The following is a 27,590-nucleotide window of genomic DNA, read 5'->3' on the forward strand; positions in this document are numbered from 1 at the left end:
TGCTGCACTGAAAATATGCAGAAAATATGTTTCATGTGGTCACCAATGCAGCCTGGACAAACCTCAGGTCCTCGAAAAGACCACTGGTGATCACAAACTCGGCTCTTCAGCAGGGATGAATATAACATAACACTACGGGCAACTAACCAAAAATGATACTTTAGTTGGAAGGACAACTGTCCCACTCCCGCTACATCCTTACAGCTGCCACAACAACTGATAAAGCAAGCAATTAACACCACCATATCATCTTTAACATCTACTCATTTTCCACTTTTATGTTCTCAGCAGGGAAAGTGTCTCTGAGATCTCCAATTACTCCCATATTGTGTCCACCAATCCAGTCTATGCCTGCAAATTTTCTAATCTCAACACAAGCCTCTGCCATTCACTACTGCATTTTTCTTCCCTTGGCACCAATTCTCCAATTGACCACCAGCTTACACCTTACACATTACATGACTTGCCCAACCTTCTTCTTAACGTCAACTAAGATGTGCCACTTTATGCCAATTATGAATACTTAACAAATCCCTCCAACTAATAATAAACTGACAGTGAAACTCAAACCCTCAATGCTTTTCTTTGTGTGGTGTTATCTCGTTGCTTGCTTACACGTATGCCAGAGGGAAGTTATGTTTCTTGCTCCATGCTTTCAACCACAACTACGATCGTGCAAAAAAAAAAAAGTGAGGAGATGTAGCTACCCTCATAAAATATTTGATTGATGTCTCGCATGACAGTCTGCGGCTGCGGCCGACTGTCTGGGTCCAACGACCAGCACTCTTGCAGCAGCAGCCGGATCCCCTCGTGTGTGTCAACTGGGATCGGCAATCTGTCCCCTTCCTTATACCTCCTTGTTGCCTAGAATTGAAGCAACGATTATGACCACACATGAAAATCATAATTTAGAACACTTTTCTCAAGTACATGCCCTACAAACTTCCATATATGCCTTGATTTCACGAAGACTTCAAAAAATAAAAAAGAAACATATGCACATTCCATGCACCTGACTGGTGTTCTTGCATTTGATCATCCAGTTCGAGGTGAAAATTCTACCACTAATTTTCAAGTGGTTTCCACTGAAATAATCTACTCTGAAGTGGTCCCAGGTGAAACAAACTGGTTTGCTAATGGTTTAAACTGGTCCCAGAAGAAGGCTACTAGTCTTCAACTGATATTGAGCTAGTTTTTAACTGGTTACAGTAGATAGCTACTGGCCCCAATAAAAAGGCATTTTGAGGTACATACAGTAAAACCTCGTTAATTTAAATTTCACGGGACCGAAAAAAATGTCCAAATTAACCAAATGTAGAATTATCGAGGGTATCAAGAAAACAATTAAACAGATGCTAAGTCAACACACTTTTATTTACTGAATGAATAAGAAATCCTGTTTCTATCTTGCGCAAAAGCAGTGCGGAAGCTGCAATTCTCGTCATCTCGTGACTTATTGGCTTTCGTAGCGATGATGGCCTCGCGACTTCCTTCGCTGCCCGGCCGCATCGCACACCTTCATTTGAGACACGCTTTTCACTACGGCCGCGCACATCCTGATTATTTTCTTGCCAGTAAGCTGGTCACCAACAGACCGCCTGTCCACCACAATGTAGCCAGTGCTCTTCATCCTCGACAGCTTTGCACCGAGTCAAAACGTTTGCCGCAAGAACTGTGGACGATACTGCGGCCACAACCGACACGATCATGAATGGCGACTACGCAGTTTTGAAGGCACGAACTGAGTCAAAACGGAACTACCCTTTGCCGCAAAACAGCGGATGACAAAATACCGGTTATAATGCGGCTTCCGCAGGAAAATCTCACCAACAAGGGGGGTAGTGAGCACGTTTCTCAACAAGGTGGGCCCACCGATGGGAGAGGAGATCAACGAGGGCGATGTGGAGGAGGAGCATGAGACGTGGAGCATGAGTCCAAGGGCGATAAAATCGTCGCCGTGCGCCGTATGTTCGAGTGAAAGCGCGCGGGGGACGCACGCCTTCACGGAGAGCGAACACACAGTGGAGAGCAAATGCGACTGCGATCGCGCGAAAGGCCGTGAGGGTATGAGAGGGAGGGAGGGAGGGGGGGCGACGCTGTGCTGCGGCACATGGAGGAAGGAAAATCCATGCTACGGCACCAAATGCGTATCTTGCAATCGGGCGCAAGGGGAACTGGCGACGCAATCTCCCACGCGAAAGCAGCAAAGCAAGAAGGCAGCGCGGGAGGGAGGGAGGCGGCTTCTGCTCTGCCAACAAATGCATTCGCGCCTGTGCCGGCTGACGGTGTTGTCGCGCGCACCCTATCTTGAAAGGGACCTCCACACGGCTCTGACCTTTGTATGCGCTGTGCTTACGCCGCTCAGTTTCTGCTGAAGCGATAGACCGCACAAACCTTCGCTTGATGCGGCGCTTAGGCGGCCGCGTTTCCCCACGTCTGCGTTTTGACAGTGGTTGTCTGTGGTCATCGAGTCTATTCATGTTTGCTTGTGCGCGCGTTGACACCACGCTTGTTAATTCAGTTAGTAAGCGAATGTGTCAAGTTTATGCAGCCGATAAAACTACTATCCCTACTCCTTATAACTCTCTACTAACTTGCTATCGCAATTCATGCTTCGCCTTTTGGGCGAAACTGAGACATTGTTTTTTTTTTAATTATTACTTTGTCTGCTTCATGCGAAGATCTAGGGTACTTGGACATTAACCTTTCAACGGTCGTAAATTGAAACGGATGTAAACTCCCATCCCAGTCACACGCTTCGATTCTCAGATACGCGCGGCTGCTTGGTCTACATGTTTTGCATACGTGCAGGGCTTGAAAATTGTTGTTTTGGTTATAGTGCGGTACCGCTTATAGTGCAGATATTCACAACTCCGGCAACCTACGTTATAAGCGGTCTACACTGTATGTCCAAATTAACGAGAGTTTGATTGCACTAAATAATGCATGCGCCTGCCGGGACCAGAGGACGAGTCCGAATTATCCGATTTTCCGAATTAATGGGGGTCAAATTAACGAGGTTTTACTGTATTAAGTTTACATACTACACATCATTGTACACACCTCGCAATAAACAACTATTTCAAGGCCTGTGGCCAGTTCATTGGCAGCCACTGCTGTCAGCCTAGTATGGACAGACCAGCTAGTTTTGAATAAAATACTTGAACTGCGACCAGTAGCAGCCCCAGTTGCAAAGTTCCATCTGCGTAATTATGCTAAAGTTGCTGTTCACAAAGCCCATTAGGTCTAATGCTTTTGTCAGATCAAAAATATGAAATTCCACCTTCAGTTGGTGTTTCTTGCCTCACTAATTGTCCTCTCGGTATCATGGTACTAAAACAAAATTTTTATTCGGAAGTTATGACAGTAGCGACTTGGTAGGGACACTCAAGGCTCTGAAGAACACTGCAGTAAAGTTGCTAACTGTTGTCAGATAAAAAAAAACAGCAATTTCTAGCATGTTCTTTAAACTTTTTATTGAATCAATGAATCGCTATAACTCGAGAAAAGCAATAACAGAATCCAAAATCCAAAGAAGCAAAATGTCGAGGCACCTTTCACAACTGACACGAACACGATACTGTTACGCATTGGATTAAAACTAATGGAGATTGAACAATATTCGTGTAAGACTACCTAAGCCATCGTTTTCAACAATGTCTTGAGTTGTCTTTGATGGTATAGTGGCAAAGCCTGACACTTCGAACAAAAAGTGAATTAAACAAACACGTTCAATGATGACAGGCTACTCTGGACAGTAGGTACTACAAAATGCTTTTTGGTGACCATTTGTGGATGACAACAATGCATATTGACTATCATTTGTGGTGACACTTAGGTAATCTGTCTTTCTGAGAAATGCACAATTCAGGATCAAATCAAGTCACACTGTGGTGTTTAACGTCTCAAAGGCACAATGACTATGAGATAAGCTATACAGGGGCTCCCGATTAATTTTAACCACCTGGGGTTTTTTAAGATGCATTTACATCAAAATGCACGTGCATTTTTTTGCATTCTGCCTCCATTGGAATGCAGCCACAACAGTTGGGAATCGGACCCTCAACCTCATGCTCAGTAGCAAAATGTCATAGCCACTGAGCCAGCGCTACGGGTTAGTCAATAAGTTGTATAGTGAAAATATTAGTTTGGTGATTGAACCATAACTGGGCACACAACACTGGCTTTCATAAATGAACCCCCATCTGCTGAAAAACATTAAAACGCTGAACAGCAAAGCATATCTGCAATGATGTTTGACAGCACCACAACTGTGAACACTAACAAAATGGCACCTCACCTCGGTGATAGGGACTCCTGCCATTGGTGGCTCCCCATAACTGAATATCTCCCACAGGGTCGTTCCAAAGGCCCACGTGTCAGCCTTTATGGACGACTTAGCCATGTTAAGGTTGTTGTAGAACTCAGGCGGGATCCAATGTATGCTGCAAAATGAACGACCATGGATAAGCCTTCACCTTTCAGTCAAATGACCACAACTGTAACCAGAAACCCGATCAAACACAGGACCAGCTTACTCCTCATTCATGTAGACAAGCAGTCCTGGGTCTGAAAGCTTGACATAAAATGCATTGGCCTCGTGCTGAGAGACGAGGATATTTCGGCACCTGATCTTGCCATGGACACAGCCTTGCTCTTCCTAGGAAGAATGTCGAAGAGAAGAAAGAAAAAGAAATGCATTATGTGCAAGATAAGGACACAATGTTCTGGAAATCATTCAACCAAAACCTTCTAGTATAGGACGTGGCAACATTCTCAGTGAAATGCCAACGAACTGTTTACAACTTCGCGCATTTGCAAATAAGATAAACTTCTAGTGAGGGCAAGAGGCCTGAAATGCAATTTTACAGATCGGCAAGCACTTGCAGGATAAACAAGCCAATTATAAATATCTTTGGTGAAAGACCACACTACCACTAGAACCACTCCGTCTTTGTGCCATCTCCCTTAGTGAGTATGTTAAGGTTCTTCCCTATTAATAAAGCTTTGTCAGTAGTTTGGCATGCAAGACACGTTGAAGTAGTAGTAAAAGAGCCGACAGGCATGTCATGTTTGTGCCAATTGCTGATGCGCCAAAGGGATCAAAAGCAGCACCAGCGTCAGTCACAGCAGAGACGCTGATGACCAGTGACCGCCACAGAAAAGAAAGTGCCTGGCTCTCAATCTCCACAAGATTGAACACCGAAAGCACCACTCTTGTGGGCCTTGCAAATCTATCCAAGAACAGGATGCCAGTATTCATTGCAGTTTTTGTCTGACTGCAGGTGGCTGCACTCTTTCTGTCACATGCATGCTTGACAGTCATGAAGGGGGCAAATAGCTTCAGGATGATCTAGTTTTGCAAAAGTAGGTAGGAATTAGCTCTATCCAAATGCTATTTTCAATGTGTCATGTCTTGTACAGCCACCCTGTCTAACATCTAGGCAGCTCAGCAGTCTTCTGCAACTTAACAATGCAATGCAAGGAAGACAAAAGATCACCAGAACTGATGGGACTAAAAGTACAGCAAAATCTGTTTTTGCATACCTGGAGGGAAAAAAGGCAAAATGCATAAAAACAATAGCATGTACAAGGCAATATGCATTAGTATCAGTGATACCAGCAACAGTGGCAACTAAACGTGACTACACACCTAAGGCTGGACTACACTTCAAGCAGCTCAACATTAAAGGGACACTAAAGAGAAATAGGAAGTTCAGGTGGAATAAAAGAGGGACCTTCAGAAATGCATGCAGTTTTTGTCGGGTGCAAAAATATGAGTTATTAGTGGAGAAATTCGTAAACAAAGACCGAATATCTCTTCCTCAATTTCTCTCACCCCAGATTAGGCGCTGAAACAGTGTCGTCACGGATTTCATTGCTCTCAGCGAATCAGAGGGCGCCATGATACATCACCACTTGCGTAAACGGCCGAGGCACTGGCTGAATCATAGGCTGCATGGCTGCTGCGTTTGCGTTCGCTGCGAATTTTGCTTAGGTGTTCTGTGACCGCGATGGATACCGTTGCTGACGCTGAACCTTGCAACGAAGAGCTCGCCAGGGAAGCAGGACTGCATTACAGTGACTTCAGTGAAACGGAGCGCGAAATGATCCGCGTACGATGGCGGTGAGCTGCCGGCCGCGCCGACAGAAAGCGCAGCCTCGTTTTCGTCGACGGAAGGCAAGGCGTCCGGTCCGCCAGGCGACAATGTTCAAGACAGAACAAGCGTAGAAAGTTGTGCGCGTACTCGGTATGGTTCTTTCGTGGCTTTTTTTAATGACATTCAGCACTCACCGAGCTGCCAGTTTGCTGCTGCAGGGGCACCAGTAGGGGATTTGATGAAGGTGACATTGAGGGAACAGCTGCTCGAGAAATGTCTGGCCTCTAGGGCATGCCAAGATACTTTTCGAGGGCAGAATTATATGCATAATCCGAAGGCGAGAAATGCAGACAGCACACCATCGGTATCTCTGGCTCTTTTGCTGTTTTATCATCGGCAGAGCACTGAGCCATTGCGAATGCCGGGGCTCATCGTGCGGCACCACATGAAATGACACAATCTGCTCAACATTGCTGCTGCCCCTGTGCAAGCGCCTTGCGCCGTTTATACAGCCCTCAACACTATACACACACGAGGCATTTTCTGGCTGTTTCCCTTGAAGTCTGTTTTTAGAGACACGCAACACGCAACCAAACACTGCAACACTGTAGAGCATGGAGCAAAAACGAAACTATCCCAACCGCATGTAGCGCCATGCCATTCTTTCTTATTATTTATTTAATTTTGTGCTAAACTTGTACTTTCTCGCTTGAAACGGTTTAAAAAGTTGGCAAATGCTGTTTATGTACGTTTAAGGTATATTTCATTTTGCGTTTTATTAACAGCGATAAATCGCTCTCGAACCAAATGCGACCGGCTGAGTTTATGATCTCCGACGTCACGAACGTGTAGTGCGGGAAATTCGAAGGGGCGTCAGCACCTATCCTTCAGTTTTTCGCTATTTTCTCGCTTGTTACACCTCTGTTCGCAGTAAAAATAGTATGACTGTGATCATGAAAGGATAATCTACCATTAAAGCTTAACTCCCGGTTTCTCTTTAGTGTTCCTTTAACACTTTCCTGTTTGCACCTATTCCCATCAATAGCCCACTATCAATGGTTGCAAATTCTTATTTTGCCGCTTTCCGATTGTTCTCGGACAGCTAGAACCAGTTAGTGGGTTATTTAAGAACTATTTATGTCAGTTTCGGTTTTCGGTATTCTTTGTACGCCACATGCAGATTTTTAAAGCGCCTCCAGAGAAGAGGTGTGGTCGGCGCGATGACCACGTATAGGGTCGTAAAAGGGCTGCACCCATGTAATGGCCACACCTCCAACTTGGCAGCCCAAAATTTGGGGGGAAAATAATTTCCAATGGAGAAGCGATCACATTTGGTACCTCAATGCCGGGTGCTGTGTACTTCCGCATGCCTGCTACTAGATGGCGAGAGCTGCCCGTTGACCTCTGATGCAATGGTACATCCGGGGATCCGGGGGGGGTGCACAAGTCATCGGCAGTACCAGCACCATTCGGACTAAAAAGGTTTGGTCCCATGTAAGGGCCGCACTTAATCAAAATTATGCATAAAAAGTGTGGCCCTTACATGAGTCTATACTATTATATCTGGTAGGAGGTTGCGATGATCTATCTTGGCAGACGTTGGTTGCGGGAGTTGGGGACGTTGAGGCGGACTTGGGAGGAACAGGAGGGTTTATTTACATTATTTACAGTGAAAATATACAAAGTAAGGAACAGTCATACAGTGATCGACGGCCGACAGCAAATCGGACGCTGCGGCCCGTGGCAAGAAGAGGAACTTTTTTCTCCTTGATTTGTCGCTCTTTTTAACCCCTTCGGTCTCTCGGAGTCTCTCGGAATTCCTCGAATTCTGTTGAGGCTCTTCGGGGTCCCGTCCTTTCCGGCCAATCGTCGAGCCAGCTCAGGTGTCGTCATTTTCCTCCCCTGGTATTGGCCCGTGCAGGTGCCGTCATATTCGGCCAATGGGGACGCTCCGAGGGCTCCATTGTCCGATGGTTGATTTGCCTCCGGCATTGCCTCCTCGCCTGGAAGCGCTCAGCTGCCGGAGACCGGATGTTCTCGGAACGATCCTCCAGAGCTGCAAAACTGCTTTGCTCTCGACCAAGGCCTCCTACCTGGAACCGTCCCCTTCTCCGTTGCACTTTCGGGAAGAGTCAAGCAGGATGAGAGACAATAGCTTGACGAGAGGCACATGAGGGGGGGGGATGTCGCCAACCTGTCTGACGGGTCCAGTAACGTGGTCGATGCGCCCCAGCGCACATAATTGGAATGCGACGACGAGTTCATGTAGTGGGGGAACTTAAATGATTCCGGGAAAGGGTCCGTATCTTACAATACGTTAGTTTCCAAGATGGCGACGAAAGATAACTTCGGTTTGTCAGATTTCCGAACAGAGTTTCGTTTTCTTCGCCGAACCACTTCAAAGCTGCCATGCGTCGATATAAAGACAGTCTGCGTGTTCTGAAGGTCTCATTTCCTATCTACAGGGCGTTAACAACCTTCGATCGGGATCACTTGCCAGCGGCCAAGCAGCGCATCAAGTTTCGTGTGAGAAGACAGCCGGGAGTCTACCTCGGCATCACGCTAGGGCTAGTCACTAGGGTTAACATTTTCTCGTGTATCTCAAGAAATTTTTTACACGTACAGATGATATTTCATAGAATATTGCACAGCTTCAATGTGTTGCAAATGTACATTCTGAAAATTTTTTAACATTTTTTTCTGTCCTACACACAATGATGTACTTTTATAACTTTTTTTTAATACAAAATTATTAGCTTTTTTTTCAAATTCTTTAATAAACACACTTCCGATTAATTTTGATCCCCTGGGCTTCATTAAAGTGCACCTAAATCAAAGTGCACGAGCATCTTTGCATTCCACCCCCATCGAAATGCAGCCACTGTGGCTGGGAATCCTGTGAGCTCACGCACAGCAGCAGAATGCCACAGCCACTGAGCTACCATGATGAATGACCTCCAACTAATGATGCTGATGGTTACCAATGACTAATTAGGTCAAAGCCACTGAGCAACTTTGAGAATGACACAAGAAGCGGAAAAACTACATAACTTTAACTGGCAAGCAGTGCCTTTCAGCAATGTGGCAAATCCATAGCTCACCAGGTACCAGAGGGCACGGGCAAGCCCCTTTGCCGCTTCAACCAAATCAACGGCTTGAAGTTGGGACCTGTGCTGACGCAGATAGGCATCCAGGGAGCCCAGAGGCAGGAACTCGCACACCAGGCCAAAACTGCCCGAGTGCACCATGCCAAGCGAGTTCACAATGGCTTCACACTGCCAGAACAGCATCCGGTCACATTGCACCATGAACTCCTGTGTACAGGGTACAAAGGAGTGGCAGCAGGTGTTTTCAGATTCACTCTGTTGTTAAAAACAATGTACTTTGCCACATAAAAAGACACTTTAAAAGGACACTTTGCCACCCGAAAAGGATGCCAAGAAAACGTCCTTGCTGGGAAAATACAGGCAGCAGCGAGGTTGGTAAACGTCGACCTTTAGCCATGCTACTGGTAGAGTATCACTATGATACTAGAAACACAAACCAAAACACCAGCGCTGGTACTGACATGCTGTAACACTGTTTTCTAACAGAGCATGGCAAACTCTTATTGCAGCAAGTAACCATGTTATACTAGTCCACTAGAGTAAAGGCGTTTGCAATGACATAATCTCTGCAAAAACAATTTTTCCAATGAACTACATAATCAAACTAGCAATCAGGTATACATGACTTGAAGACAACAATGCACAAGCGAATGAAAACGAAGGTCCTCGTCGGCAGTTGCGCCTGTTTTACCCTTATTTGTCCTTGTCTGTTTGTGCGCCGCAGTTTTCAGGTAATTTTGCCTATTTTTGTGTTCATAAAGATTTCACCAATACAAGAACATTCTAAAATGTTGACACATTCTCATTGTTACAAGGGAACAGCGCAGGGGAAGAACAGATGAATTAAGAGAGGCACAGACAAGACATACACAGCACTCTGTGTCTTCTTCGTGCCTCTCTTCAACTTTATCAGATTTCTGTGCTGTTCCCCTGTAACGATGAACAACCAACAAGCTCAGGTGAAAACTCTGCTCTACATTTTTATTTTACACCATGTGACAAGATGTCACCATCAATGGTGCTGTTTCCATCAATATTTCTGATTTCATTTGTACACGTCAGGCAAACATTGCCAAATCATTTGTGATGTGAAGGTACTGAAAATTTCTGTCCTGTTTGCCCAAAACGGTAAGGCACCCAGCTGACAACTAAAAACTAGCTGGCAGTTCCACCAACCTTGAGATGGCTATCTTCAAGGTGGGGCTTCAGAGCTTTGACAGCAACCTCTCGGTACTGGTTTGGTTCCCGGTGCAGAAATGCACGCCGCACCACGGTGAACTTGCCAGGCAGCTCATCCTTGCGATTCTCTGTGAACACCAGCGCCCCCGAGTGGATGCACTCGCGGGGCTCTCGCTTCAACGCAGACTTATCCACGTCAAGGGATGGCGGGCGGCACAAAAGTAACTGCGTTTTGTCTGCAAAGAGGAAAGAAAAACAAACTTAAGTACCATCACATTAAGCGGATGTTTCAAGATTTTCCAATGAGGATACACGAGATACTAGTAGTTTACAAAGTTTAGGCAATCTTAAGTGGCACAAATGAAGCTTGCAGCAGCAAGGCTGTCATTATGACGATGTTCTAGTAATGGTGGGGGTTTGGGATCCTGAGGCCTATTCTAAAGGTCAGGAGTTTTCAAATGTACTGGTCTCATGGGCACTGTTCGTGTTTTGCAGATGCTAAAATCAATACCCAAGATGGCCCATACCCCAGTTAAATGCCTCACACAGCTGAAATGTTGACGCGCTGTTCCTTTTACCACAACATGTGCCTTCGAGCAAGACTTCTCAACTATGGCCTATGTAAAGAATCAGCACCACAAGTAGCTGGCAGTGTTTACTCGAATTGAATTAAATTAACTTTGGCCAACCTGACCCGTCCTTTAATGCCAACAACCACAATAAGTGTTCTGTATGGAAAGGCAGTGTGCAATAGAGTTGCCCAGATTACTAGAAAAAAAAATTATGGGGTTTTACAAGCAAAAACCATGATTTGATTATGAGGCACGCTGTAGTGGAGGGCTCCGGAATAATTTGGACCACCTGGGGTTCTTAACTTGCACCTAAATTTAAGTACATGGGTGCTTTCGCATTTCGCCCCCACCGAAATGCGGCCTCCGTAGCCGGGATTTGCCCAGATTGCTAAGATAACCCACATAGGGAAAGGCTAAGTATGAGTGAGGAGGAGAAATCCACACAACAGCAGTGTGCACAGAGAAACTTAAATATTCTGCAGAAAACAGATATTGTGTTTTTTTTGCGTATATGAGTGAACAGAAGGCCTTGCTCAGTGGTAAAAGTTTTCAAGGAGCACCAGAAAGTCATGACTGTTGCTAATCCTTGATTAGGGTGGTGAAAGGCCCGAGTGATCTGGCTAATGGAAAGCCTTACAAAGAAATAAGTTCACAGGAGAGAGGTTTGGAGGTTAGAGGTAAAGAGAGGCAAGTCAAAACAATAAGCAGCGAGGCAGTGAGGAGATGCACTTCTTTCTCACCATATTCAGACGGAGGCACACAGTATCCCAGCTCTACGTCGAGGGTCGGGCGAATTGCCTCGCTGATCAGCTTTGCGAGTGTCGGATAAATGCCTTCTTCCGGTGCCCCTTCATCCAGTGCAAAGCGTCCATCCTTAAGCTGCACAATGCGCAGGGTCTCAGGTGCCGCATTCTTTCCCAGAAAATCCAGTCGATACTCTCGGTAGATGGACGAGCTCTGCCGAATCAGGTACCAGCCTGCTTCGTGCCCTCCTTTCTCCTGCAACTTCTGGTAGGCAAACTTGGCCCTATGATGAAAACCAATGGTGTTAGCACTAACAAAGTGCACTGTGCTTACAGGTACAGAGGAACAAAATTAACGAACAACTAGAGCTGCGAAAAGACTGCAATCCTTTTTACAACCTAAGCCTATGGCCTGAAACTGCAAAAAAAATTCAATTATGCGATTTTACATGCCAAAACCACGATCTGATTATGAGGCACACCGTAGTGAAGGACTCCGGAATAATTTGGACCACCTGGGGTTCTTTAACGTGCCCCTAAATCTAAGCACACGGGTGTTTTTGCATTTCGGCCCCATCGAAATGCGGCCGCTGTGGCTGGTATTTGATCCCGCGACCTAGTGCTTAGCAGCCCAACACCATCGCCACTAAGCAAACACAGCGAGTGGCCTGAAATTAACGTACATGGCAGTGATTGTAGAGGAAACCCGTACAGTTAAGAAGCAATGAAATTCGCCTTTGGTGAAGCTTCAGAAGCCGATGACATTTTTTTCCCCGATTTCAAGTATACTACACTACACAGAAGCACCTAGTAAAGAGAACTTAGAGGGAAAACATGTACTATATCTTACGGTCTATAAGTCACACCTTTGTACGTGACTTATAGACGTCAGTTTTTCCAGAAAAAAAATGTATATAAGTCGCACCTGTTCATGCGGTAAGCAATTTCAAAAAATTACATTGACATTTCCGTCAACACGGATCACGTGCAAGCGTATGGGTGCCATTCCTATATAATTGCGATAGCAAAGATATGGACCCTCCAGGCACATTTCTGCCATCGTGGTCACCACGATGTTCAGTATGAAGTCCAAGGGCGATAACATTGTCCCCGCAAACCGTATGCTGTATGTGCGAGCGAAAGCGTGCTACGGTGAGCCGAATCGCGCACAAGAGGAAGGCAGTACGGGAGGGAGGGGGGGGGGGGGGTGACTTTTACTCTGGTAGCAACTGCGTAGTTTGCACAGCGGCACACGCCGTATCTTGAAAGCGATCTGCAGATGCGACGACTTCGGGGTCAGTCGACTCGCGGTTGGCCTGCTGCCGCTTGCGTTGCTGCTCCGTCCTTTTCGCACGGTGCTCGGCAACTTGATCACGAGAAGAACCCAGTACCGTCATAGCGCGCACACAACCCGTATCAAAAGCCTGAGGAGGTCAACCCAACACGCTTCCCGCGTGGCCATAGCATCCAATTCAATTTTGATGGCAGTTTTCAAAAGAAAAAAAAAAAGTAATGTATATAAGTTGCACCGTTCTATAAGACACACTGTCGAAAAATTCAGAAAAAGAATGTGACTGATGCACAGGAAAATATGGTATATGCTTAACCCGCTGTAGTCATGGGTGAGGCTCCTCCTACATGCGAAAACATTCATGCCAGCCAGATGTTGGGAAGTACTTGATGTGCACACGTTCAGCTGGTTTTTTTTCTTGGTGTTTGTTGAATTACCGTTCTGGAACGTTTTAAGCTACAGATAACTTTCATACTCACTTTTCATGGCACAAAGCACTGGAAGCATGGCAATGTTTCTTTGCGTGCATTTTACTGAGAGCAATTGTATGAGCTTAGTTAGATAGATAGATAGATAGATAAATAAAGAACTTTATTGAGGTCCTGAAGGAATCCGCCCCCGTTTTATAGGGGGAGGATCGCGGGCTGCTCCCACGTAGTGACGGGGAGGCCTAGCCTCACCGCCGCGTCGTGGGCCTTCTGGACAGCCTGGAGTTGTAGTAGGTGAATCTGAAAATTATTGTAATGCTGAGGAGAAATATATTCTGCCTTCAGATGACTGACAAACATCCTCAAAGCACTGAGCACTGTAAAAGAACGACGATAAGGACCATACAGAAGACGGTTCCTGTGGTGATCACCCACAACGTGATGCTGGCTGCAGACTGTGCATTGCAGAACAGCCGTAGGAATAAAGAACGTTTTCTGAAATTAACCACTTACTTCACTCACACAAGTGCACTTCCTGCACAGAGTTCAAATTGCACGAAATAGTTTCTGAGCTGAAAAGCCACAGATAGGTAAATGCTAATGACTGCAAAGGGTTAAAGGGCCAATAAGTTATCTGCCCTACAAAGCACAGTCTTCACAATCCAACTCCTCTAAACAATGTTAATGTACAAAATAAAACCAAGGGAAAGGAAGATTGCTAGCGGTCGGTCTCTGTAGTTGTGCAAGTCATTGTTGTCACTTATTCGTGCTTCAGACAAAACTATGAAATTTGCTTTTCAATCTAAATAATTAAAGAAAAAAGGAACAACTCACCCCACTGGCCCATGGCACCTCATTGCTCGAAGCATGGTCAGTGATGGTGTTGGCAGGTTGATACACAAATTCACTGTCCACTTCTCCGTTAGCCGATAATATCCATCGAGGAGGGACACAAAAGAGTGCATCTGGCTGATGCTGTCAAACCTGAGGTTCTGTGTAGAAAACGACACAACTTCAGATGTCAGATGAAAACTGCATACTATGGCAGCTGGCCAAATCTGTTTAGCTATATACACTCTCATCCACATGCCTTGCCATGTAAAAATAAACTAATACAATATACCCCGATGACCAATCATAAATCGATTTCTGAAGTAGTTGTCAAGTGATTACATGTGTAAATTAATATTTCCTCACAAGAGTAATCTTTATTGTCCCCCACAGCAAGTTACTCAGCTACTCAGATAAGAAATACATAAATGCAGTCATTCTATTGTCTCAAGTGGCCCTACTTTCCCACAGTGTGTGTTAAACATTTGTTTCACAGTCCACATTCACAGAAATAAAGAGCACTCATAATGGATCAATTATAAAAGAGACAATAAAGAGCAGCAAAACATGGCATTATGACATTTGGCAGAAAAATAATATTTATTAGTGGAGAAAATAAGAGACCATGTTTTTCCTTTTTGAGCTTCATGCTTGTACCGCAGCGTTAGTACATTAGTATGACGTCACATACTTCATTCAAGTTTTTGCATGTGTGGATCGTTTATGTCCAGAAAAAGTCCTCAAAACTACCTAAGTTGACTTTTTGGTTCCTTCAGAGCACAGTGTAATCTGTGATAACTGTATATTGATAAACTGCCACATTTACTCACATAATGCTCGCATTCACATAACGCTAGCAGCCCACCCCCCTACCCCAATTTACAAATTTAGAAGTTCTGTAAGCTTTAGCTAACAGCCTGATGTGCCATTCTTACCTGAGGTATGCCATTCCGACGGCTGATTTCAACAGTGCAATTGGATGGAACCATGTTCACGAAGCAGAGATCACTGATGGAGCAGATTTGTGTCCATGTTATGTTCTAAAATAAAGAAAAAAAATTTTTTTTTTCAGGTTGCAGATAGGTAAATGATGGTTAAAACCTAGTCACGGTAGATATCAACAAGAGGATACAAGGCTACGCAGTTTACAAATGAGCACAAACTACTGCATTCTAGCATTTTATGCCACGACTAGGTATAGATAGTCGTATTATAAGCACAGTCATAGTGTATGACTATGCTTATGCTACGACTGTGCATAACACCAGACCTGGCATTGGACAAGTCTGCATACTGCATGGAAAGCAGTAAAGAACATAAACGTGCATGTGGCAAATACAAGAAACTTTACAGAACCCTGGCCTCTTAAGAACTGCATCATTTGTGGGAACCTAGCTACAACCTTACCATAATTGTGCATAGTCTAGCATGGCCTAGCAACAGTAGAGTTGGCATTTTTTTTTGCGAGTGGCACCCTCCTACAAACTTAACTAGAGAGGGTAAGAATATCAGATATCTTCTGTAATAAGCAAGCAAGATACCTGAGCTTCATTACAATGTGTCCTGGCAAAATAGGGAAACCTGTACGATCACTCTGCCATGCAAAAAAAGATAGCCGTTTATACCACCCTGCAACCTAAAACCAATTTGCTTTCATAAGAGCAACTTATTCTGAGGAAATGACTTTCTACAATTTGTCACCATGCATTAAGTATAGATTTCTGAACAACTTGGCTTGAAGTTTAAGAACTGAAAGGCTAGCCATGCGTGTGCCAAGGGCAAAACACAACACAGATACGGCTGTGGCAGCACATGGAAAAAAAATGCAGATATCCAGTAGCATTATGCAGTGTGCTGTTTTATGCACCATTGAAGTCCAAGAATTGTTTCATCAGTGACAATGTCTAAACTAGAGTTTTTCAAGCTTTGTTGCGCCGGACCCTTGGAATTCTTGAGAGTATTGAAGGGATGTGGCAAGGCACTCTAGACACATGCTGTTGGTAACTATCCTTAATCATAAAAGCATTGTCTAAGGAGGCTTTTGCAATGGGCTATCTGTGTGAAAAACATCGAATAAACTTATACAGATCCAATAAAAAAAAAATCAATAGAACTAGTAGTACCAAATAAGACTTCAGACCTCAACCATTTACAGCACATTTCAACATGAACACCTTTGCTTCCAGAACATAAGATCAGCTTTACGATTTATCATAGACATAGAGTCCCATAAAGAAACCCTGAAAATGCTTATAGAGTATACCTGGGAGACATAAATACTAAAACTTTAGTAGTGATGAACTGATGTCGTTCTGCAACACCTAAAAATTTAGGATCCACTGGTCTAAACTCATGCATCTGGTACCATATGTGGCTGTGTGCACAGAACCCCCAAGTCAGCTTGCAAAGACCTTTCCTTCTTCAGGCCAGTGCCACCCATGAAGTGACCACACTGAGCTTTTGCTTGTAGCTCTTAAAGTTTGCCTAATAATATAACTATTGGTTATACATTCACAATGATCTTGAGAAAGCCCTGCAAGTCACTGAACTAAACAATATTTGCTTTAAAAAAAAATTAAATTATGGGGTTTTACGTGCCAAAACCAGTTCTGATTATGAGGCACGCTGTAGTGGGGGATTTCCGGAAATTTGAACCACCTGGGGTTCTTTAACGTACACCTAAATCTAAGTACACGGGTGTTTTTCGCATTTCGCCCCCATCGAAACGCGGCCGCCGTGGCCGGGATTCGATCGCGCGACCTCGTGCTCAGCAGCCCAACACCATAGCCACTGAGCAACCACGGCGGGTCCAATATTTACTTAAGCTGAACTTTGTGGGCTCCTCGTTAGCCAATCACAGAGAATCAATTAAAACCGAACAAGCAAGAGGCAAAGCAATTCATTACAATGAGCAGCATGAAATAAAGACCTACTTCCTTGGGTGCCCTTGGGCGCATTCGCAGACCTGGTAGCTGCGAATGGTATGGGTTGACCTGCAGGATCACCTCCCATACCCGACCATCAGTGTCTACTTGGGAAGCAAACTGCTCACACACGTACTCAGGTACTATGCTTCTGAACTCATTTACGTAGATTTCCTGCAAGCAAGGAAGCACAGCAATGACATCTGCACACTGACGCCACCACAGAGACAGTGGCATTCACAGCATTGTAATGTATTGTCGCAAGACAGTACAGGGACTGGTTCTGTCAGGCGAACGACAACAACAGCGACGAAGTGGCCAGAGGCACGCGAGAGTCTTGCATCCGTCGCAGCTGTTTGTACTTTTTGCAACCTTATAGATAATTTTAAATAGGGTGTGTCCGTAAAGTCATGGTGCACTTTTGACCGGTCACAGGAAAGCGACAAAACAAGATAGAAATGTGAAATCTTCACCAAATAAAGGGTAAACTCTCCAAATTTAGGTACTATGAAGCGCAAGGGTGTGAACACACCCTTGCACGTGGGTTTAGCGTGGGCGTGGGCCGATCTGCTGCTGTGCAGTTTGTGCTGCTACATCATCACCTGTGTGTGCACACCCTTGCACTTCATACTACGCAAACTTGGAGAGTTTTCCATTTATTTGGTGAAGATTTCACATTTCTATCTTGTTTCGTTGATTTCCTGTGACCGGTCAAAAGAGCACCATGACTTTATGGACACACTGCATATGCTATCCTTCTAACCCATACCCTGTTCGAATGAAGAAGTCGAAAACTTAATCGGGTTGTGCTCCAGTTCCACCATTTCAGCTGTAATTTCGCCGATATTGCGCGTCCTCTCACTGCACTTCTCAAAAAAGAGTTGGCCTTTAAATGAAGCTACCGCCAAACTGCTGCCTTTTCAGCAATTATTGATGCCCTCATGACTTCTCCAATTTTGGCGCAGTCTGATATGACTACACTGACAGAAGTTCGCACAGATGTGAGTGGCCATGGGATCGGTGCTGTCCTTTCTCAGCGTCAGTGTGGAAACAACTGTGTTATTGCTTACTCTAGTTGCCTGCTGTTCACACCGGAGAAGAATTACTTAATCACAAAACGAGAATGCCTTGCCCTTGTCTGGGCTGTCGCTAAATTTCGTCCTTACCTATTTTTCCACGCCTTTACCATCGTAACTGATCATCATTCCCTCTGCTGGCTTTCTTTGCTCAAAGGTCCTACAGGCCGCCTCGGGCGTTAGGTTCTCTGCCACCAAGGATACTCGTTTTCGGTCGTGCACAAGTTCAGTCAACTCCATCAGGATGCCGATTGCCTGTCACAGCATTTCGTGGATCCCCCTGATGTAGTCAAGCAAGACAATGACACCTGCAACTTGTCTATCTCAGACATCTTTAATATAGGGGATGAACAATGCAGCAACCGGCTCTACGTTCTGTCATCGACAGTCTGAGATCTGCAAAACCCAACCCATTGCTCCACTTGTTCCGACTTCACGACGGCACCTCAATCAGCCACAATATGCACCCCGACGGCCCTTAACGCCTTTTCACCGTGCCCAAACATTTGCAGTCCTCGCTGACACCCATCATCGGCGCTGTCGAGTCATGTTTCAAAAGGGAGACGGGAGAGAGACGCACGAGGCTAGCAACGTGGTGAGGGCTGCAGCTTGCATTCTTTTTTTTTTTTTTTTCTTTCTTTTCCATGATTTCATGTACTTTTTCCTTTCGGTGCAGACACTCAGTAGCAATACTTAATTGTTATGACCAATAACGCAGCATGAGAACATTGTAGTAAGCAGTTTATTTTACTATAGAATGCATACAGAAGTTTAGGTTGCTGTGGCTGCTGGTTATTGCTACATCCAAGTATTGTAGAAGCTGGCGTTATAAACGGTGGACTATACTACTTCCTGTCAAAGTAAATTGTTTGAATATCAATCCCCTCTGTTTATTTGTGCAAACCAGTTATAACAATTATCAGTTATAACAATGAAATTTTCTTGGCACTTGAATACTGTTATAAGTGGGTTCGACTGTATTATTCCTTTATCTATTCTTTTTGTTCTTTATCACTGATTGCCATGTTACTGCAGCGTCACTGTTGCCCGTATAGGCCACGATACATGATGGACAATAAGAAAACAGAATCATAGAGAAAAAAGCATTACGAAACACAGCAGCAGACTTCTCAATTTTCAAGCTTTCTGTAAAGTGCACAGAAGAATTTCAGATATATATTCATTTTAATAAGAATGTAAGATTGTAGCGATCAAAATCATGATGTTATCAAATTCGCTACCATTCTTTCATGCCCCAGGAATATTTTGGTGATATGTTACCCCCATTTAGAGAAAATAATTAGCTATTACGACATTTCGCTGATGTGGAATAGATAGTGACAAGAAAGCAGAAAAATATTGACACTTGCCTTGACACGTTGAGCATTTTGTCGGCTGTTCTGCCAACATTCGTTGAGGGCAGTGGTCATTCGGGTCTTGAGCACACGCATCTTCCACGGTCCGACAAGAACCGAAGGCATAAAGTCACTGCCCCAGACAGAAAACTAAGATCAGATCACCAAACACCACTTTAAACCGGGATGAAAGATGCGTCACTTCAAGAAATTAAGGGCCACAGTCTGAAGCAATCTGTGCAAGCAATATTTTCACATATGCACAATGCAACATCGATTGTGGTATCCTACTATCGCCAAAGGCAGGAATTTAGTGCGTCACAGCATTTTGCTCAGGAATTATTAGCTGGGTTGCTAGAAAACAAAGGGGATCGAACTGAACCATGTCGTGCATACTTTACAATATATTGCAAGAACTCTGCCAAGTAAGAGCTCACAGCAACAGAAGCTTTTCTTGCATATGAATTCGGCATTAATTTTAGCTTCTGTAACAATAACAGCGGTCAAATTGCCACCATTCCTGCAGGCATGGCTTCCCCATCACAATACCCCAACAAGCACTTAAAACATCTGAATATTCCTAAAATACAAGTAATCGAGCTCCCAACCCACACCTTGGAAGAAGCTCTAATCATTAGGTGTAAGTTTAAACCGTTTGTAATTCACAGCTTGTGATAGACAACAATCACTACTTGTTGCTGGGCTAGTTGGTTCACGCTATATTATGGTGTAAAAGACACAAAATTATGTAAATAAGTGACAAACACGTTTCAAGTGAAGCTCTTTCCCCTGCTGACATTCCTTCAGACCGTTTTGTGTCTTTTGCACCATAACCCATATAACAATACCAAACTTCAGAAATCAGACTCTCTGAACTTGTGCTTGTTCTTAACACCTGTGGGGAAAAAATTTTAAGCTCTGGAATTTCAGAACTGTGGAAAAAACATTGCTCCCATATCTTTCCCTGCACCATAAACAAATTATTGCGAGTCCTTTCAATGCACAGAGTGCTTCCAAACATAGCATCACACTTTTTCCCCCAAGACTAAACACTGTGCTTCTTTTCATTACATGCACATCCTCTAAAGAGAAAATTAGTCATTACTGAGTGCTAACTTACATACACTAAAAAGCACTTAGTTATGAACCCTTTGCATAAGCTTCAAGCCAAGTGCCCTGCGCAAATAAATATCCTTCACCATGGTGGGTCAGCCTGGGGTTCAGGCAAACAGTAGATGCAGCCCTTGCTCCTTCTAGCACAAAGCAGATGCACATATACTACACCCTACAACATGCTTGCTGGGCAGTGTCTTGCCAGTAATGCATTTTCCAGTATGAGGCAGGCGTTTGCAGAAAGCAAACATGTGCTAGAACATCCCAAGACTGTACTTTTTTTTTTTTTTTTGACCCGAAGACATGGCATGATCTACAGTCAAGGAATTTTCTCCAAACAGGTTAACTATCTAGCAGTAGTTTTCGGGGAGGGCGCATTTCCCACCTTACGATTTCCTTGCTTTTTACACCCTCGTCCTGTGTACTGCTGGTGTCATCTGAGACCATGCTGCAGTTGACAGTAAGTGATAGATAAAGAAATGAAAACTAATTCAACCACATGACAACACACAAACCTGAAACTGTAACTGCCCTGCTGAGGGGTCTGTCCCAGCTCAATCAGGTGGCGCACCACATCTGTGATTACCAGGCCCAAAGTTCGGCTCTGCACTTTGCTCTGGTGCAGCTCAGGTACACGACCACACACAAAGTCTTGTCGCATCTGATGGTACAGGTAGTTGAGCACCGCTTCGTCCTCCTGAAAGTTGCGACAAAGAACAACACTTTGACATCTGACAAGTTCTTCCAAGCATGTGATAACTGTCCTAAAGATCAGTATTTTCCTACACCACTCAGAGAACAAGGCAAGTGCTTGTCATACTATAAGAAACATTTACTTATGATGCTCTTTGCATGTGAAGAGAGTGCAAATTTTGTGCATACATTACTGGGAATTTTTTACATTGTTTCTATCACAGCCAACAAAGTTCAACAAGATATCCAAGATTTTGAACACAAACAGAATACTTCCGAAACATTTGTCAATCTCTGGTGAACCAAGTGCCTTCCTTTTCTTATATAATCATGAAGATCATTCATCACGAGCCCCAGCAAAATTTTTCCTTCCATAAAAAAATTACAACTTGTAATTTTCAGCTACTCTGAAAAGTTACGCAGCTAAGTGCAAACATAGCTATGTTGCCCTTTTCTAACTTTTGTTCCAGGCTGGAAAACATCCCCGTGTTATAGTTATACGGTATTGAATGAACGATATATCTTGCCTTGATCCTATCCATGTTGGGAGGCTTGAAACGCAGTCGGAAATTAACATTCACTGTTTTGTCCCTGTCCTTCACAGCAGCTGACGGTGCAAACCAAATGTCCAGGTCGGGGCAGTAAAGACCAAAAAGCTGGCACGTTACGGGACTGATGCCGCATGCTTTGGCCGCTAGGACACACAAGTCTTCAGCAATATGCACTCCACTGTTGTTTGGAATAACCACGGGTTCACGAGGTGTGTAGAAATGGATGCGCACAGCTTCGTTTGCAGAAACCATGGCTGAAATCTGCCTTGGCCACTGACCGACCTAGCTTCGCAGTCAGAAGGTTTTGGTAGTCCTTATTTCAGCCCATCTGAAGGGAAAGAACAGCAGTCAGCAAACACGTTAAAGCAAATGCAGTTAAAATTTTCAAAATGCGGAAAGACAGCGTCGCACCACAAACTTCGTAAAGCCCCAGTTACATCACTTAGTGTGTATTAGAGGAGGTCGTGGTGCGTACTAACGGAAGCTCCGAGTACAAATAATCAAACGTCAAACCACGCCAAAGAGGCACCAGCTTGTGTATCCTCCTGAGAAGCATATAACCAATGGAAATCTGCTGGTGCCGGCTACTTAAAAGCCAAGTTAAGAAGCACGTATCAGCTCAATTTAGCTTGCACGTAGACTGCGTACTGTCAGACGATGAAGGAAAAAAACACGGATACACCTTGCGCGCGTCACGAAAGCGCGTGTTTATGCTAATACAATTGCGTGCTTCCGCAAACTAGAAAAGCCGGGTCTGCGGCATTTTCCTGTTGCGCGCAGGCATGCCGATATTATTTCCTGTTGCCTGAAACTTTGGCAAGAAAGCTCACCTGGGAACTGTGAGAGGTCGTTGTCCTACAAGCAGAGGAATCTCAAAACCGAAACAACTTCATTGATAAACCGCGGAGTCGGTATCGATAGCTAACTTCCAATTCCGTTGATTGGGCGCAATCAGAACTGTATCCGTCAGATATAAGCAATACTATTATTGCAAGAACCAGATCAGACACTGTTTGGAGCTTACCAAGAAAGATATCTGTCTGTACGCCGGTCTTTTCGCCGAAGGCTGGGCATATCGCTATTTACCACCTGATCATTTTTCTCCGTAAACCGCAAGCAGCCTCCGAGCAGCGTTGCCAACCTCTGTTCAAGACGTCCCCAAGTGGCGCGGCGTTTTCGGCGTACGGCGTCAGAACAGCGCTTGTCAGCAGTGCCAAAGTGGTCAAAGCTGTAGTGGAGATTCGTACGCAGAAAGCCCAAAAGGGTCACCAGTTGTACTTTCGACAATCATGTGCGCGTGCGCGCATAGAAACAGCATGGATGGCCACAACTCACATTCACGGTAGGGTGCGACTGTTTTCACAACAAATCCGTGCAGGGGCTGGGCCTTTCTTTGTTTTTCGACGTAGATGACAACGCTCGAACGCAATCGTGTGGTTCGCATGAATGCATGCTCCAGATACATAGTGTTTATAGTGTTTACAACGCTCGCTTTGGGGCTCGGGGATACGCCATAGAGAAAGGAATTCAACAAGAGCGGACACTCCCAGCGCCAGTGCAGTCAATTCGGTCGGCAAGCGGTCGGCAACAATCACTTCCGTTTTCGGTTTTGGGCGCGCACATTTTGAAGGCTAGCTAGCACGCCGGCTGCGCCCTTTCTTTTTTTGCTCGACCGCGCACGGTCTTCGTGCGGAATCGGTTTATTATTTGGTAAAAATGATTGCGAACGATCTTGTCAAGTCCCATCGAATCTGTGCCACGTGCAATTTCACAAAGTAGACGCCCCTTGTGAAATGAGGAAATATTTATTTTGCTCTATATAAAAGCTCTTTCCGCGCTTTTTGTGCGTTCATCCAACGTTGTGACCCCAGGTAAGCAGTAGTTCCCGTATGAAGCTCCACCGGACGGCATCAGCTGAAAAAAAAAAAAGTAAATTAGAAGCATGTTACATTTACAAGCATATTAACAGCATGTTACAAGCATGTGTCATTTTGGTATTTAGACATAGGAATACTGCGTGTAGAGGCGAAACGAGCGAAAGCGGTGAATGGGAGGCATTACGAACAAAAGCAATTCGCTTTTACATACATGGCATAGAAAATACCCGACTCATCCCAAACAATATCATAAAATATGAAAACATTTCATTTCCAAGCATTCCCCCATTTCCGGGCATTATTTCCTGCACTCTAGCAGCACATACACGGGCGACTTCGCGTTTCGAAAACTTGGCCTCGGGCGACGTGACGGTACGCTGTTACATACACAGACGGACGCAACAGCGGCTCCCAGCCGGACCATGCTAGACGTTCGCAGAATGCCTTCTACTCGCACTCAAGACAAATACGTGGGTGCAAAGCCTGTTTTCAGTCCTTTAGAAGACGGAATTTTCGATTTACAAGTTTCTGATATGTTCCTCGGCGTTATCTTTTGCGTGTTCTGCCGGCGCCAGCAACACACTCCCATGTTATCACTAGAGACCGGATTTTAGGCAAATGCCTTTTTTTTCTTGCGCTCCTATCGCCCCACTTTGATATATGAGCATGAATTAGAGGTTAAGAAGGGCTTTTATAGTGCTTACAAAGGCCTATAAATGCCTATTTTCAATATCAGCGCCTATATGAACACTATTTAGCCTCAAGTTTCGCTTTCGAGTGCAGTTAGAGACCGTTATTCATGTTACCCGGCAACATTGACTGTTCGGAACTCTATGTGGTTCAACCTAGTCCTTTAGTTCAACAAACTCCCGGAAAACAACTGCTAGCAGCATTGAAATGGGACGCGCCGGCCAGCATACGGCACCGCGCTGACATTGCGCGAGCGGTTGGCGAATGCGAAACCGCGGAGAGCCGTCAGGGGAAAGGAGAGTGAAGGGCAAAAGAAGAAAGAAAAATGTGATGTGCACGCGGCTTTTGTTTTGTTTGTAATTTACTTTTTAAGGTGTTCACCGCCGTCGGGCGGTCCTTCTCAGCGTACGAGATCATTCTCAGTAACAAGAGGCACAATTTTGAATCCAATAATCTGGAGATGTTGGTAGTTTCCTATTGTTTCCACAATATTCACAGTGATTCTTGCTTCCACAATATTCACATTGATTCTTTAGACTACGTTCCGCGTGCTCTCCAAACAGATTTCTTCAAACATGTGCACTTCAAATGGGCGGAAGTGTATTTGGCAGTGTTGGGACGTCTGGCCTGTACAATTCGGATAATGTCACTGTATATGATAAAATTGCGAAGAGTTGTACCTATATAACGGTCCTCATGTAAGAACATGCTAATTTCTTAATAAATCGTAGTCTCTCTTGCATTTGTTATTTGTCTGTTTTTCTTGTGTCTTAATTGCGTCAGGCAGACAAAGTATCGGTTGTTTTAATCAGTATTCCCAGCTTTCAAGTATTCTTTTTCATGCCTGTTTCACTATATGCGACGCTCGAGTACAGTGGCCATTGAAATATGAGCAGTGTGCTTATTGAATGAAGCCAATTGATCGTCATTAGTCCAGCAGTTTTATAAGACAATTGCACGGCTATGTTCAACTGTTCGCGCCTTTGTACAATCATAGACAATAACATTTCTTGTTTTCCTATCGTAGATATAGGCCGCACACGTCTTCGTTTGAAATTATTTGCATATATGTAAAGAAATTATTGTGCCTATATTTACGACTTTGGAGGCCTAACACGTTCTTTTGCCTGCCTATATTTGGCGCCTAAAACGCACTTTTTTAATGCCCAAAGATCCGACCTCTAGTTATCACTCTTGGCAATCGCCCATCGCGTTTTCGACAGGCGTGAGTACTGAAAGAAGGTATATGTTGTTGCAGGGCCACAAAAAACGTCAAACTTGTCCCTCTAAGATTCATTAGACGCCAAACTTTGTCACCACAGCCGAGCTGCTTATTGCTGGGTCAGAGCGCGCTTTGCGGCCAGCGTGCCTCAAAAGTACCCCAAAAAGGAACGAAATTACTTTTCAGTATATGTCTAGCGTCAGAGAAAGCGGCACAAACTTCTCCCAGCGAGATGCACTAGACTACGCACCACGGCCGAGTTGGTTCTCGCTAACTGCGTCACAGCGCCCGGTGCGGCCAGTGTGCCTCAATAGAACCGAAATAATCCCCTAGGAAGCGTCGGGAACATGCCCCAGTACGATTCATTGACTCAAATTAGCTGCGCCAGGACGGCCGAGCTGTTTTTCGCTAACTGCGTCTAAAGTCTCGGTCCCGTGCCGTAAGCCTAATTGTGAAACAAAATTTCTCACCTTGCCGTAGTCCAATAGTGCAGTGGTGTCTTGTTCCAGTGCAGAAGGAACGCAAGGATACGCCGGGAGCCCAAGAAACCAGGCTACATTAAAAAAAAATAATAATAAAGGAGACAGACAGGTCGCCGCGGGAGAGCGCTCAAACGCACGCTCAGCCACCCTCGGTCGCTTCGGGGGAGTGTCTGGCGGATGACGCAAGCATTTCGCGCGTCATTGGCCTGTCGCTAGGCAAGGCAAGAAAAATAAGTCGCAAAGTTTAAGTTCATTTATACGCAAAGCGTTTTAGTTTTCGCGGCAAAGAATTAAAAAAATGTATCAAGGTCTGTTAACTTAATTTCACTTTCTTTCTTCTTTCGATGCTCGCGGCAGCTAACGTTCGGCATCAGTACTATAGCGTGACGTATGGTGACGTGTTTCCTGTTGCCAGTTTTTGCCGAGTGTCCCCTCTTGTTGAATTTCTTTCTCTATGGATACGCGGGTTCGAGTCCCGCCTGGGCAAGAAGTTTATTTTATTTTCTTTCTTGGTATCACCATTTGATTTTTCCCCTCTGTTTGGCGGCGCGGTTGGTTGTGCCCCGGTGCCGTGGCAGAAGCCGCGTTGCCGGGCGCCGACTCGTAGTGGCGATCGTTGGGGTGTTGCGGAGTGCAGCGTAGCAACACCCCAAATAAAAAACCCGGCAGATTCCACGCCCTGTGGGAATCGATGTTATGCGAAGCAGTGTGCCTAACAAGTTAACAAAACGACCATGAGAGCACCAAGACGTAGGCGGCTCTTTCATGACCTACATGGCACGCATGCCACGACATTCATGTCATGAGTCCTCAGGAGTCTCTTTAGCTACACAAGAGGCCTTAGGGCGAAAGCCTTAGTCATACTCGTGACTATGACTTCTACCAACATCCTTTAGTGTTTCCTTCACTTATTACCCACGTCCGAACCCATTTCAGTGTTTTTGAGTGTTATATTATTTTTTCGCTGAGTCATTGACGTTTTTTTCTGAGTCATCCTCATGACTATGACTTCTACCACCACCCGGCTTTAGTGTTTCCTTCATCTGTACCGACGTCCGAACCCGTTCCAGTGGTTTTTGAGTGTTAATCTTTTTTCGCTGAGTCATTGCCATTTTTGCTAAGTCATGCTCATGACTATTACTTCTACCAGCATTCTGTAGTGTTTCCTTCACTTAGTAACCACGTCCGAACCCATTTCAGTGGTTTTTGAGTGCTATGCTTTTTTCGCTGAGTCATTGTCATTTTGCTGAGTCATGCTCATGACTATGACTTCTACCAGCATCATTTAGTGTTTGCTTCCCTTAGTGCCCACGTCCGAACCCATTTAAGTGGTTTTTTGAGTGCTATACTTTTTT

General features: G+C 44.8%; 1 protein-coding gene and 1 long non-coding RNA gene across 3 annotated transcripts in view; both read right to left on the bottom strand.

Annotated features, from left to right (window-relative positions):
• Window positions 1-23,252, bottom strand: part of LOC119442720 (tyrosine-protein kinase hopscotch) — a 59,202-nt gene extending 35,950 nt beyond the window's left edge. Inside the window, exons 1-13 of one of the 2 annotated variants that reach the window (XM_037707699.2) lie at window positions 22,989-23,252; window positions 21,941-22,292; window positions 21,236-21,417; window positions 19,623-19,740; window positions 17,186-17,350; window positions 15,188-15,292; window positions 14,256-14,413; window positions 11,700-11,986; window positions 10,385-10,623; window positions 9,203-9,415; window positions 4,539-4,660; window positions 4,301-4,445; window positions 708-864 (exon numbers count right to left, since the gene is read on the bottom strand). In XM_037707699.2, coding sequence (XP_037563627.1) covers window positions 708-864; window positions 4,301-4,445; window positions 4,539-4,660; window positions 9,203-9,415; window positions 10,385-10,623; window positions 11,700-11,986; window positions 14,256-14,413; window positions 15,188-15,292; window positions 17,186-17,350; window positions 19,623-19,740; window positions 21,236-21,417; window positions 21,941-22,216 — 2,167 coding nt within the window. In that variant the 5' untranslated portion in view covers window positions 22,217-22,292; window positions 22,989-23,252. The other variant, XM_049662335.1, reaches the window with a different exon arrangement.
• Window positions 23,253-23,620: 368 nt separating this feature from the next.
• Window positions 23,621-26,316, bottom strand: LOC125943686 (uncharacterized). The gene is made up of 2 exons (XR_007465835.1): window positions 26,224-26,316; window positions 23,621-23,878 (listed from the first exon to the last, which is right to left on the bottom strand). It is a non-coding gene; the product is annotated as an uncharacterized LOC125943686 (long non-coding RNA).
• Between the last annotated feature and the right edge of the window lie 1,274 nt (window positions 26,317-27,590).

Source organism: Dermacentor silvarum, chromosome 2 (assembly GCF_013339745.2).
Source record: "Dermacentor silvarum isolate Dsil-2018 chromosome 2, BIME_Dsil_1.4, whole genome shotgun sequence".
Lineage (NCBI taxonomy): Eukaryota > Metazoa > Arthropoda > Arachnida > Ixodida > Ixodidae > Dermacentor > Dermacentor silvarum.